Here is a 13,362-nt window from a genome sequence, read left to right as displayed (position 1 = left end):
TAGAATATTTTAAAATAGTCAAATAGAAAAAAAAATTCTTCAAATTAAATACAAAAGAGTCCACTTATCTCTAAATCATATATTTATTTTCCTCATGGTTATAAAAATAATAAGTCAGTATCAAGGAACTCAGGAATATTCCTGAGTGGCAAGCCTCTACCCTTGAATCCAATAATTGTATTTCTATAAAATTCTGGTAAGAAAATAATCATAGATGTCCATAAAGATTTATGTTCATCACCATGTTATTTATAATGACAAAAAATTGGAAGCTCAAATTTCCAACACAAGTGGAATGATTAAAATAGGTACCTCTCTGTAATTGCTTTTAGAACTGCATGTTCAAAAAACTTTCAATAATTCAAGAAAAGCCCCTAGTTAGGTGATATGTCTTTTTAAAAAGATGTAAAGCTATTTACATAGTAAGAACCTAAATTTGTGTAATATATATGTGTGTATATATGTGTGTGTGTATGCATAAATATATCATGCAAAGAAATGACCACAAATAAATTCACCAATATAATAGTGATGACAGATTACCAGTCATTTTTTCTGTAGTTTTCTGTGGTTTCTATATTTTCCACAATGACTCCAAATAGTTCGAAATTATTGCTTTTATAATCATGAAATAACAAAGAGTTATACAAAATACACAATTCAGATTTGTGTGGGTGTGTGTGAACAAGTGCGTCTGTGTGAATACCTGAAATGTCTCTGATCGAGAGCCACTGGTATGTCATTTTGTAAATACAACATGGAGGGCTACGTGGACAGAACACGCACACGTCCAATGTGGAATACTGAGGCCTTGCATTGGCATCAGACCCTATCATGTCCCTGGACTGGCAACACGGAGAGGCTGAGCTGCCTGTTCCCGCAGCGACGAAATGAGCATTCGTCCTTGCTACCAAGCACTTCCCGAAGATGCTTGACACTAAACCCATAAAGCCTTCTAGAAATCAAGGGCCAGGAAACGAGAGAGATGCACGCCCAGATCAAAGTCGGACCTCAGAGGCCCAGACAGGCTGACATTAAGAAGTCACTGGCTAATGATGATACGCCAGTAGCCACCGCAGGCACCCATGCTACTGCCAAGGATGTCCCCGGGTGACACATAACCGTGGGGCTTTACTGCACTGAGCCCATGCACGTTTGTGAAATATGCTGACCACGGACTGCATTTGAACTTGTGTCAAGTATGCCTTCTAAAAGCAGGAAATGAAAATGTTTTCCTAAAAGGCAGAGGGGCAGGCACTCACCTTGTCGGAGAGGCTCTCAGCTTTCAGCTTCTGTTCTTTGAGTGCCTGCTGCAGAGCGAGAATCTCGGCCTTGTGCTCCTTCACTGCCAGCTCTACCACCTGGCGCGACTCCGTGATCCGCTGGTCGGCTCTTGCCCTGCAGGAGAAACACAGGCCCACTTTCAGACGCCCCGCCATCACCATCTCTAATCCTGATAAGTAACCAAACAGGGTGCAGGCTGGACAGATGCCCAACCCTGATTTCTAGTTCCAAATCATGTCTCGCTTTCTGAATTATTCCAGAGTGAAGATGTAACCCACTTTAGGCCTTGGGTAAATATACTCTTAAAAGATAAAGCTCCTGTGAGTACTCGCTTAGAAAGGTTGAAGGGGGAGAGGCGTTTTTCCAAATACAACTGGGCTAAATAGAGTGTGTCAGGACTGTCACACCCTCCCAGGGGAGTGGAAATGGAATGAGGTCCCAATGAAGGCCCACTGGGTGCAGAGGACCATAGAGGACAGCATTCAAGGAAACATTTCCTCTGCTTAAAGTACATGCAAGACATTAAGTGTTTTGGGTGCTCACCAGGAAACAAACTTGAACTGGGTGAATGTACATAAGTTTAGAGAGTAGAAAAACTAGAAGCAAACTGGAAACATCACTTCCCTCCCCCAGGTAGTTCTTATGTGTTGCTACTTCCACATCTGGGCTTGTACAAGCTCCTCCACTGGCAACACTTTCCCTCCCTACCCTACTAACTCAAGTCTTAACTAGGCCTTCAAGGGTAAACTCAAACGCCATGTCCTCCATAAATAAAGCCTTTCCCCGTTTCTCCTCTCAGAAGTAACCTCTCCTTGCCCCGTATCCAACACATAAATGCACATCTCTCCTGGCACACCCAATCTCTACTTCAGGTGATAAATATTTGAATGCATAATTTATCTCCTCCACTAGACTCAGCCTCTTGAGGACAAGAATTAAGAATTATATATTGTATTCATCTCAGTATCCAGTATCACACTAAAATGGGGCAAGGAAAGTTCGTTTATAATTGCCCCTGAAAGTATGCATGGAATGTCTACCTAAGCACAGCCCGTAACTATACTTCCCATGTGTTGTGTATCTCTTGATGCCGAAGCCAGCTTCCAACCCCCAATATTATCTCTGAAGGACTGTAGAAACAGCTGGGATAGGAGCTGAACTTGCGGGTAGGAAGAAGAGGTTTCTATATGAAAGCAGCCAGAATGTACTGTGAGGACCTGGGGGGGCCCAAGAGTTGGGAGGGAAGTAAGAACAGGACATCTTAAACCAGCGGTCCTTCACATCAGCAAATACCCAGAGTGGGAGGATGTCCAAAAGGGGAATATTTCTACCAGTTTCTCGTGGAATTTAGGAGTGCCTATCTTTTGACTCCAGTATTTTCTAGTTTAACTGACTCAACGTAGATTGAACATCCAACATAGGTAACTGAGTTTACTGCGGCCAAGTAAATGTGGTCAAGGAAATACTAAAATGAGTCTGACAGAATCCACCTAAATGACAGATATGCCCGTGCAGAGTTTATCTTGCTCAAGGAGTATCACAGGGAGGTAAGTTTCTGAGGAAGGTGACATTAGCGAGGTTATGAAAGCTGAATACGATTCAGCTGTGCAGACATGAAGTCATAGGGTTGACTCTAGTTGACGTGGTGCCTCTCTGCAAACTGGAATAAGGCATCTGTTCCTCAAGACCATTTATTTCCATCTGTTGGTAAACTGTCGTAATATAGCAATTTTGTTAGAGCAAAAACCACTTTCCTGCCGTGAGCTGTAAAACCGTCCTAATAAATCTTCTAATCTATAATGTCTTCGGTGTGAACGGCACCCTCTAGAGCGGTGCAGTATACAAACTGTGCTATCGTGGCCCTGGCAGGAATGGGAGTCTAGGTGAGGGGACCGTGGAAACATAAGTGGGAAAGCAGAGGAAAGACGCAGCCTGAATTTATTATTTCCTCCCAAGAAAGAAAGAAAACACAAAACTAAACTATTCTTGCAAAGCAGTTGTTCTCAACTGGGGGCGATTTTGCACCCCCAGGGGACCTTGGACAATGTCTGGTGTCACAACTTGAGGAGGGGGTGCTACTGGCATCTAGTGGGTAAAGACCAGGGATGATGCTCAACATCCTACGATACACAGGACAGCCCCCAAGACAAAGGATTCTCTGGCCCAAACTGTCAACAGTAGCGAGGCTGAGAGACCTCAGGGTAGAAAGAAGACCAGCCTTACACACAACCAGGGATTAAATGGTGATGGTCTTGCTACATGGTCACAATGATATGAAACCTGAGGAAAGAGTTTCTGCAAAGAAAGCACTGAGGTACTTGCCCTGCTCTGACTCCCAGGCCACTGCCCAGGGTCAACTGACACCAGCTACTGCCACAGACTCCAACTGACACTGACGATGGTCATAACCAGGATGACCAACCCATCCTGGTTTGCCCAAGAGTCTGCCAGGTTTAGCACTGAAAGTCATTTGTCCCCGGGAACTTTTCAGTCCTGGGCAAGCTGGGACAATTGGTCGTCCTGTTCCTAAGTGTCAGGTGTGATCCTGCAGTCATCTGTCATCGGCTTTCTACAAAGAGAAAGTCCCACCTGCTTTGTTTCTCAGTGTCCAGCATCCTCTGTAACTCGCGAACACGACACTCAAACTGGGACTTCTCGTCCCCGAGGACGCTCCTCCACGCCTCCCACTGCCGCTCCTTTTCCAGCAGCTCGTCGTTCAGGGCCTCCAAATCCATGACCTGTTCTTCCAGCATTGTGCAGGTGGTTTTCAGAGCCTCCATCGTCTGCAAATCAGTACCACTGAGTTGTGCCTTGTATCAAATGAGGATTTCCTGGATGTTACTTTTGTCGGATTAGTTTCAGAAAAGCACAAGTTTCTAACTACGGCATGAAATACACTTTATCTTTTCCTTCTACAGACTGAGGGGACCAGACGAGAAAGGACGGAGGGTGATTTCTGCCAACCATCGTCTAGGCAGAACCCAAAGCAGCCAGGGTGGAAGAGACCAAGCTTAAAATCAAGTGGCTCACACTAGCCTCCCCAAAGCACTGTATCTTATTTTTAATTTTTTAAAAGCAAAACTAAGAAACTACACACTTTTAAAAGCCACTCTTAAAATCTCCAAACCTTCGAAACGCACACGATTTCTGAAAAGAGCACATTTACTGGACAGGCTCAGTCTGGGAAGCCTGGGGAGAGATGCCCCAAGCACTCATCCTAAAAGCTAAAGGGAATCAGTGCTCCCCGGATCTCTGACGCTGTGGAAGCTTCCTTACTTGCTTCTGGCTGGTGAGCTGCATCTCTCTCTCCGTGATCTCCCGGCGGAGATGGTCCACTTCACTTCGTAGCTGCACTATCTCATCGTTGGCGCCGGAAGCCTCATCAAGTTGTTTGGACAAGTAGAAATTTTGATTGTTGAGTTCAGCGTTGTCCTCGGTCAGCTGGTTTAGCTGCTCCTCCAGGTCTGTGATTACCTAGGAGAGAAAAAAGGAACCCAGTCACATACCAAGCGAGTCAGTTTTAAATGAGAAATTGCTTCCAGGGCCACGGGTTTCGAACTGGCGTGACACTGGCAGTCAACGAACAAACGAACGAACGAACGTGCAGCTCACACGTTTGCCTATCCAACTGCGAGAGCCAAATCCAAGCTAACCATGCCCACCCACTGAGCGCTAAGACGCGCACGCTGTGGTAGACCAAGAAAAGGCTCTGCTTTCTTTCTCACTCAGGATTCATCTGGAAAATGTGGCAAAAGCAAATCAATCAAAAGTGAAGGCCACAGGGAAGAGGCAACTTTAAATGAGATCAAGTTCATGGACAATAATACAATGTGGAAAATGCAAACTGAGGAAAGAGGAATGAAGACTGGTCTCGCAATTCACTAAGTAAGCTGAAATGCCCGTGACTCCATCTATAGGACATTGTAATTGGAGATGGTCTTAGAAGGCAAAATAAAGTTCTTGTTGAGGAAGGCTGAGTGAAGGACACTAAGTTATTTTAATCATTATCTTGGGCAAGAAATTGAATTTCATGCAACAAAGGAAAAAGAAAAACTTTTAAGAGAAGCTCAGAATAATCCTGAAAATACAATATTGTACTACGGCATCCCTTTAATGGTTTTCACTATACAGTTAGCTATCAGAAAATGGGAAGGCATGTATGTGAAATTGTCATTTTATTGAGAGAGATTTAATCTGGTTTTGCTAAATTATATCCTTGCTCAATGGCGGAATGACTTCAATTTCAGTGCATTTGGCTTTCCTGTTCTCTTTGCTGAGGCTCAGTATCAGCACTTATAGAAAGCTTTTACATATAATACTTTAGAAGTTTAAGGGCAATTTTCTTATAATACTTGGAATGAGGTGCACACGCAGTAAATTAAATTTTATATAATAAAAAGATATAAATTAAAAGGAAAGGCCTTTAAGCCTATGGTTATTTATTGTTTCCGATTTTCAAACCTAGAGTAGAATTAGTATATGAAATGCTCCACTGTTTCCATGACTAATTCCCTATTTTAACCACCTTTGATTAGCAATTAAAACAAAACAATCTTCTCGGGCACACAGAATCAAAGAGCATCAATTAAGTACATTTGTTCTATGTGGCTTAGAAAACACAGCTTTTCATTTTGTTAACTGAGCTGACAGGCTTTTTAATGCAGTAAGTCGTCTAGGAATTTGTATTTTAATGTCAGAAGCCATGTTAATTCCTAAGGTACTGGTGTGAAGCACACTCAGCTACAGAAGCGGGAATAAAGGTTATCTGATCAGGTTCTTAGCTGAGACTCCTTCTTTATGGGGGGGAGGGGGGAAAGGCACAGGAAAGTATGGCAGGAGTGTCATTCCTAGCAGGCAGTAATGCCTTATAGGGATCCCTGTATCACCCTTTCTATGACATGGTTAAATCTCCTAAAACCATAAAGAATAAACAATGCCCGATAGTTCCACTGATCTCTCCCCTATGAGTAAACTCATCCCTTACGACAGTTTTCATCCTACACTGCAAATGTCTCCATTTAACCACTATGCTTCCTTCCACCTCTTTCCCAAAGAAAAACAAGACTGAGGCACACTGGCCTGGAAGCTATGCAGTCAAATGAATTCAGGAACCCCCCTATAAGCGACTCTGAACTCTGCTATGCTGGTTTCTCCATCACTGACATGGAGGTAAATACTGTATTTACTACCCGTCTATTTCTATTGTTTTAATGTTCTGAATTTTCTTGCATACCATTCCACCTTAAGTATCATGTAGTATATAAGGGATAAAAATTCATGGCCGAGATGATGCTTCATTGTAAAGATTACAATAGTGCCTCTAGGGGAGCAAAGAGACCATAAAAAATCTGTTCATGTAAGAATATATACATTGCCAAAATAATTTCCATGCCATTTGAAGATATATTTAAGCCTTTGGGTACCCACTTCCTTTCAGATTTATGAAAGAAAAATGTAGTTTGTTATGAATACATTTCTGCCACCTCTTCTCTCTGTCCCAAAATTAAATTACAAAGTGCTTAAGAAGAAACGCATGAAAAAAGGCAGTGAGGTTCCAAGATTATTGCTCTCACTTCAACTGAGATGGACCCACTGGAGTAGGAAGGGTCTATTTCCTTTTTGTCATCTGGTTTTCAAGGGCTCTCATGTTTCTGGTTTCTATTTACAGTTTGTGATTGCTGGTTCTATATTTTGTCATCATCTCTAGTTTGCCCATTGGACAAGAGAAAGATTATGTGTTTGTGTGAAGCACCTAAGCACTCATTAAAGCATTTTAACTCATTCAGACATTTTACATATTGTTTCTGCCCAAGCCATAACATGTTTAGCTTATGACTGATTTGAGTTGTGGTGTTATGGTATTACGTGTTTTACACACACACACACACACACACACACTATGGAGTTTGCAGGTACTGAGTTGATGTGAGACACAGGCAATAAATTAATGGTCTCCATGGTCCAAAAAAAAAAAGTGTAATAATAGACAATTGGTGATTTTTGAACCAGGTTATGTGCAAGGAGAATTCCTGGGTTTACTTTATGGACTTCAGTTAGTCTCTCCACAACAAGGGCAAATGATCTTTTTACTATATTACAGCTTGTTAACCTTTCAACTCCAAGATCAGAGGATAAAAAATGGTAAAGTGAAAGGCTGATTCCATCGTAACAGTAAAAAAAATGAGCCTGGGGAAAAAAAAAAAGATGAGAGAGACAGCATCATAATGCAGGGGCCACAAGAGCTCTCTTATATACTGCTTTTGCAGATAAGAGATCTTGGTGCAGTTCTCAGAGAAAACAAGGATATAAAAAATAATCTCCTCTCAGTGTCCAAAAAGAAAAAAAAAACAGTAGCTCTTTGAAGTTATTTGTTTCTCAAGGCTTTTACGCAAAAGTCAGAGTTCTGAGAAATAGATGTTAACCTCTCCCACCGAGCTGGGAGACCAGTAGAGGGAACGTTACCAGGTAAATGGTAACATTAGGGGGGAAGAAACCAGTCAGATAATGAGCATAAGGCTAGAAAGACACAGGACTGAAGTGCTATTTTAATGCCTGGTTCTTTCTTGAAGGGAGCTATTTGCATATTGTTTATTTTTAATCTTATAGCTGACAGATTGATTCATAATTAAAGCTGTGTCATATGTTTGCCCACCAACTCCCCTCTAAAACAGACTTAGGTAGGGTTTTAGGTGCCAGATTGATTCAAATCCTTTTTTAAATCCCTTCAAAATAGAGAAATGGTCAGAGCACGAAAATCTTACTGTTCATGAGCTTTTTAAAAGCTGCTAACCGGGAACTTCTATCAATTGAGTTCTTATAGGAGTTCCCAACAGTAACGAAGATGACAATCCCTAGCGGAGACAATCTCGGGCAGCGCCAACGAGAAAAGAACATCTACGACGTTCTTCTGGTGTCTACCCCCTGCCCCCGGAAAAAATTTTTTATTTTTTTATTAGTTTCAGGTGAACAAAACAATGTAATAGTTAGACATTTATCATTTATATCCCTCACACTGTGACAACGCCCCTCCCCCCATCCACTACCCCTCTGACATCGCACAGAGCCATTACATTTCCACTGTCACTATTCCTAATGCTGTACTCCACTTCTTGTAACTATATACATATATATATGGTGACTTGAAAGCAGCCTTTGAACTTGCAAAAGTATAATTAAGATCTACTACTGCTACCAAATATTGTACAAAAGGGGTGGTTTTCAAACTTTTTTAAGGAGCAGAACCCTTTTCTAAATAAAGATTATGTCACAAATCCAATAGAATAATAACAGGAACCAACACTGTTTAGCACTTTCCATGGATCAGGCCCTGTGCAAGCACTTTGGGGTGTTATCTCATTTCATTCACGCAGGAACGCCGTGCGTGAGGTATTATTACCAAAATTTCTGATTCTATGACTCAGTGTTTCCCAAGTTTTTCTGTTTCTGAAGTTTGAGTGGATGTCGGAACTAAGCAGCAGTCTCTCTTCCCTCCCCCAGTCACCAAAGAGTAGGTATTAAATGAATCATGTGTCTTGCAATCAATGGTATATTGGAATGGAGGACTTAAAATGTTATCCCCATTTTACAGATAAAGAAATGGAGGCTTGGGAGGATAACATCACATAGGTTACCAAGAGGCCAATCTAGACCTGAACCCAGTCTGCCTGACACCAGAGTACGTGGTCCGGACCACAAAGCCACCCAACTCTTCTAGCTGAAATGTGGGTGGGAGTTCCTCCTTCCATGTGGAGAGGCCACCGGAGGTTTCTCCATAGAATGCCAGGGGTAAGTAAAGGAAGGATTAGAAGTCACTGTTCCAGAAAAAGCAAATTTGAGGGATAAAGAGTTTACAAGTGATGTAAGTTAAGAAAGTAACCAAATCCATTCTACATGTTGCCATATTCTATTAAAAACTAAACTTCCAATTTTAAAAATGTGGGGGACAGCCGATTACAATTGGCGCACAAGAAAACTTTTGAAGGTGATGGATATGTTCATTATTTTTATTGTTTTGCTGGTTTCATAGGTGTATACACGTCAAAACTCATCAGATAATTGTACACCAATTATATTTCAATTGAACTATAAAAAAATGTTTTTTTAAGAAAAGTTCTTATGCCAAAAGACTGAAAAATGGAGAAAAGAAGCCTCCAGATGAAGCATTATTGATGTGCACATTTAAAATACATCCATGTTTATTTTAGGAAAAAGAGTAATATAAAAAAAAATCACAGTAATAAAATGATCCATATTTTACTCAGTGATCATTTAAGAGTGTGTATGTAACATAAGGAAATAACTCTTGTGTAAAATAAGAAACCAAGACAATAAGAAATTTAAAAAGTAGGGCAAAAAGTACAGAAACAGAATGCATCACCTCTCCGAGGAAGAGAGGCAAGAATGGAGAAAATCAACAGGCATTTCTAAGTCAGGCCCACCCTGATCCAGCCATCAGCATCAGGAAATACAGACCACAAATCCATCCGCCAGGCGCCACTCGAGTCAACCAAGAGGCACGCCTCCTGATCTAGCTATTCCACTTCCGGGTGTATGCTCATCAGAAACAAGTGCGTACAGCCACCCACCAAAGGACTAGTACAAGAATGTTTCCTGACAGCTTTACTCATAACAAAAACAATCCACATGTCCATCAACTGGAAAATGGACAGTTCCCTTCACATACTGGAAACACTACATCGTAAGGAAAAAGAACAAATTCTGACGGATACAACAAGGATGAACCACACAGACAACGGAAGTAAAAAAAAAAAAAGCTAAACCTAAAAGAGCACATCCTCTATGATTCCATTTAATTGAAGTTCAAGAACAGGCAAAACTAATCGATGGTATCAGAGGTCAGAATAGTGGTTACCCTTTCAGCAAAGAATGCTGACGAGAAGATAGGAGGGAGCCTTCTGGAAGCTGTAAAGGTTCTGTATCTTGATCTATGTTGTGGTTACACAGTTGTTTATACATGTAAAAATTTCATTGAACTGCACACGTAAGATTAGTGCACTTTATACATTTTACTGTATGCATTTTATATCTCAATTAGGGGGGGGAGCATATACTATCGGGACTTAATGTCCCATTTATAGTAGGTAAAGAGGAAAGAAAGAGTTCATTACAAGAACATAAACTATGTATGTGGGGGGGGGGAAAGGGTTCTGGAAATTCATACATACAAATAATGCAAACGGAGACAAGCTCACCAAGGACTGACTAAGGAGGTAATAAAGCAATGAAAGGACCAAAGAAAGGCAGTGGAACTACAAATAAAGATAACATCCCTAGCTTCTGAAAGGGGCCTATTTCAGTCCTTTGTTTTGGTCAAAAATAGACTTTGCATTTCCACTGACCCTACCTTATTACATAAGCTATGAAAGATGCTTATCAGCTTATAGAATTTATTTCTCTCGATATAAATAACATCTCCCAAAGAGTCCTAGATTTTAAATTTGCATGTCAGTGACTATATTTTACCTGTTAGGAAGTTAAAATGTCTACATTCCCCAGGAGAAGAAGTCATTGGCATTTCCTCTCTTAGAGGGAGCAAGCGGGAGAAGCCTTGCACATATGACTGACCCTAATCGCTGGACAGTCTCTGGCTTGGGCTGGCCTCAGAACCTTCTACATTGGAAAAGGAGGTGAAGCGGCCTTGGGGCCCTTGTTGCAGCTCCTGAAACCTATTAGTGGTTGTGCAGTGAGAATTACTTGAACCATTACAACTATCTTCCCTCAAACATGAAGAATGGTTTTAAGTTTTTAAAACTGGCAGAAACCCAAGAAACGTAAGTCATCTGGGGCTCAGAAAGGCCAAATCAGTTTAACAGCATTAACTGCTTCAAGCGGAAAGTTTGTATCAAAAATCAGTCCCTGATATCATGAAGAGATGTCCCCTTTGCCTTCTCGGTTTTCGTTTTAGGTTATTTTAATCATCTTTGGTTAATACTCACAGTACAGCTGTTACGAAGGGCATCAAATTTGCGCTGGATTTCATCTCTATGTGCCTAAAAGGTAAGAAGTTGATTATAAATTTTCCATAGGGAAGAATACAATTCTACATGCTATGGGTCAAATAAAGAGAACAGCTTTTGCCTACAAAGCAAGCATGCTCTTGCAGCAGTCCCGGCATCTGTTTTTCAAAGAATTAATTAATCAAGTCATCCCTAACGTCAGAAACAAAAGTTACAGGAACATATGAGGCTGTGTTAATAGCAGTGAACTACTTCTTAAAATCCATTTTTCAATTACAGTTGACATACAATGACCACACATGCCTACCCTTTACAAATATATTTGACCATTCATACTAATGCCTCGGGATGAGTGGAAGAAAAAATAATAATAAAGGATGAAGTTTTAACTCTCCTTCATTTGTCTTATTCCCCATTCTTAACCTTTGCCCTCTTCCCTCAAATTGACCCTCCCCCTCAAGCCTATTCCCGAGACACACACACACACACACACACACACACACACACACACACACACTCAGGAAAATAGTCAGGACAAAGTAGGGACTTTTTTTTTTTTTTAATCAAAAGCTGCTGAGATTCAGAAACCTCACAGTGACCTTGAAAGAAATATAAAGGCAGAGCTGCTCTAAAACAAGCAACATTCATTCAGTTGACAAGGATTTTTGGAGTGCATGCTATATGCCACACGCTGCGGTAGGACAGAGCACCTTCATTCTGATGAGGGAAGATAGAACATAAACAAGTGATTGATGACAGTGACAAATGCTATAAAGGAAACAAACAGAAAAAGGGAATAAAGGGGATTAAAAGGAACTTACATACATGGGGTGGTCAAGGAGGCTTCACTGAAGAGGTGACATTTAAAGGGAAACCTGCAAGATGAGGAGGTGCCAGCCATGCAAAGAACGGGAAAGGGCAGAGGGAACAGCATGTGCAAAAACGCTGAGGCAAGAAAGGGTTCGGTGCATTTGCTGAACAGAAAAATACGTGAGTGGCTAGCGCAGAATTTTGTAAACTTCAAGCTGTGACCAAATAGTGAGATGACAGGTGGGATTTTTCTTTGTTTGTTTCATCCAATGAAATGGAATAAACAGGATAGAACAGAAAATATCAGAATGTACCTTGGATGATAAAGGTGAGCACTATTGCAGGAAATTTGTTTCAGATATCATAATTCATCAAGCTTAAGTTGCTACCAATTGTAAGACTATCCCAGTTTTATGTAACAATAAAAAAGTGCTATCAATTAAACTATAACATATTTATGTCTATTTGACTACATAATCATATATAGGTTATAATGACAAGATGCATCCTGATTTTAGATACCTTAAAATCAATGAAATACAGTATACATGCTCTTTTGCAAGGTAAAATGCATTCTTCAATGGTTTGTGGCCAAACAATTTTTAAAAACCACCTGGTTAACGCACAGCAAGAGAAGGAAAAACTGACCCAAGATGATGGTAGAGAGGTAGGTAGGGACCAAGAATCTTGAAAATAGTCTGGATTTCATTCAAAATGCAAAAAAAATTGCAAGCCAATGGAGGTTTCAAGAAGCAGAGTGACATGGTCTGATTGTCATTGTGTGAACACCGTAGGAAAATCAAAACAGGACAAAGGTAGAAAAGGTGCAGAGAAACACTGTCATTCAAAGAAGAGAGGATGGTGGCTTGGAGTAGGACAATGGCAAAAGAGAAAGAGAAGTGGATGAAACTCAGATCTCTTTCGGAAGCACATATGTAAGACCTGCTGATGGAGCCAAAGGAAAGCAGGCATCAAGGCTGCCCTGACAGGCTTTTGATCTGAGAGACATGGTGGACTGTGGTACCATTTGCTTAGCTATGAAAGCCCAAAGAAGAATCTAGCTTAGGGCAGAGGCAAAAGTGGTCCTTCTCTTTAAAAAGAAAAGGAAGGAAGGAAGGAAGGAAGGAAGGAAGGAAGGAAGGAAGGAAGGAAGGAAGGAAGGAAGGAATTAGTCTCCATCAGAAGGTCTATAAGACAACTAAGTCAAAAATATTAGAGCTGTGATGTATTCTCTTATATGTCTATTTTGCCATAAAATACTGTAAGTTTGTAACAGCAGATCAGACACTGC

At 40.9% G+C, this 13,362-nt stretch overlaps 1 protein-coding gene across 18 annotated transcripts in view; it reads right to left on the bottom strand.

The window, feature by feature from the left end:
- CIT (citron rho-interacting serine/threonine kinase) overlaps positions 1-13,362 on the bottom strand; it is a 154,027-nt gene that overhangs the window by 31,659 nt on the left and 109,006 nt on the right. For 12 of the 18 annotated variants that reach the window (XM_074321906.2, XM_074321907.2, XM_074321910.2 and 9 more), the window contains 4 exons: positions 11,241-11,294; positions 4,561-4,758; positions 3,874-4,067; positions 1,263-1,398 (listed from right to left, as the gene is read on the bottom strand). In XM_074321906.2, coding sequence (XP_074178007.1) covers positions 1,263-1,398; positions 3,874-4,067; positions 4,561-4,758; positions 11,241-11,294 — 582 coding nt within the window. Of the gene's footprint in view, positions 1-1,262; positions 1,399-3,873; positions 4,095-4,560; positions 4,759-11,240; positions 11,295-13,362 lie in introns of all 18 variants that reach the window. The other 6 variants (XM_019753968.3, XM_074321905.2, XM_074321908.2 and 3 more) reach the window with 2 other exon arrangements.

Source organism: Rhinolophus sinicus, chromosome 9 (genome assembly GCF_057876585.1).
Source record: "Rhinolophus sinicus isolate RSI-liver-muscle chromosome 9, RSI-T2T, whole genome shotgun sequence".
In the NCBI taxonomy this organism is placed as follows: Eukaryota; Metazoa; Chordata; class Mammalia; order Chiroptera; family Rhinolophidae; genus Rhinolophus; species Rhinolophus sinicus.
This window is presented reverse-complemented; position numbering and strand designations above follow the sequence as displayed.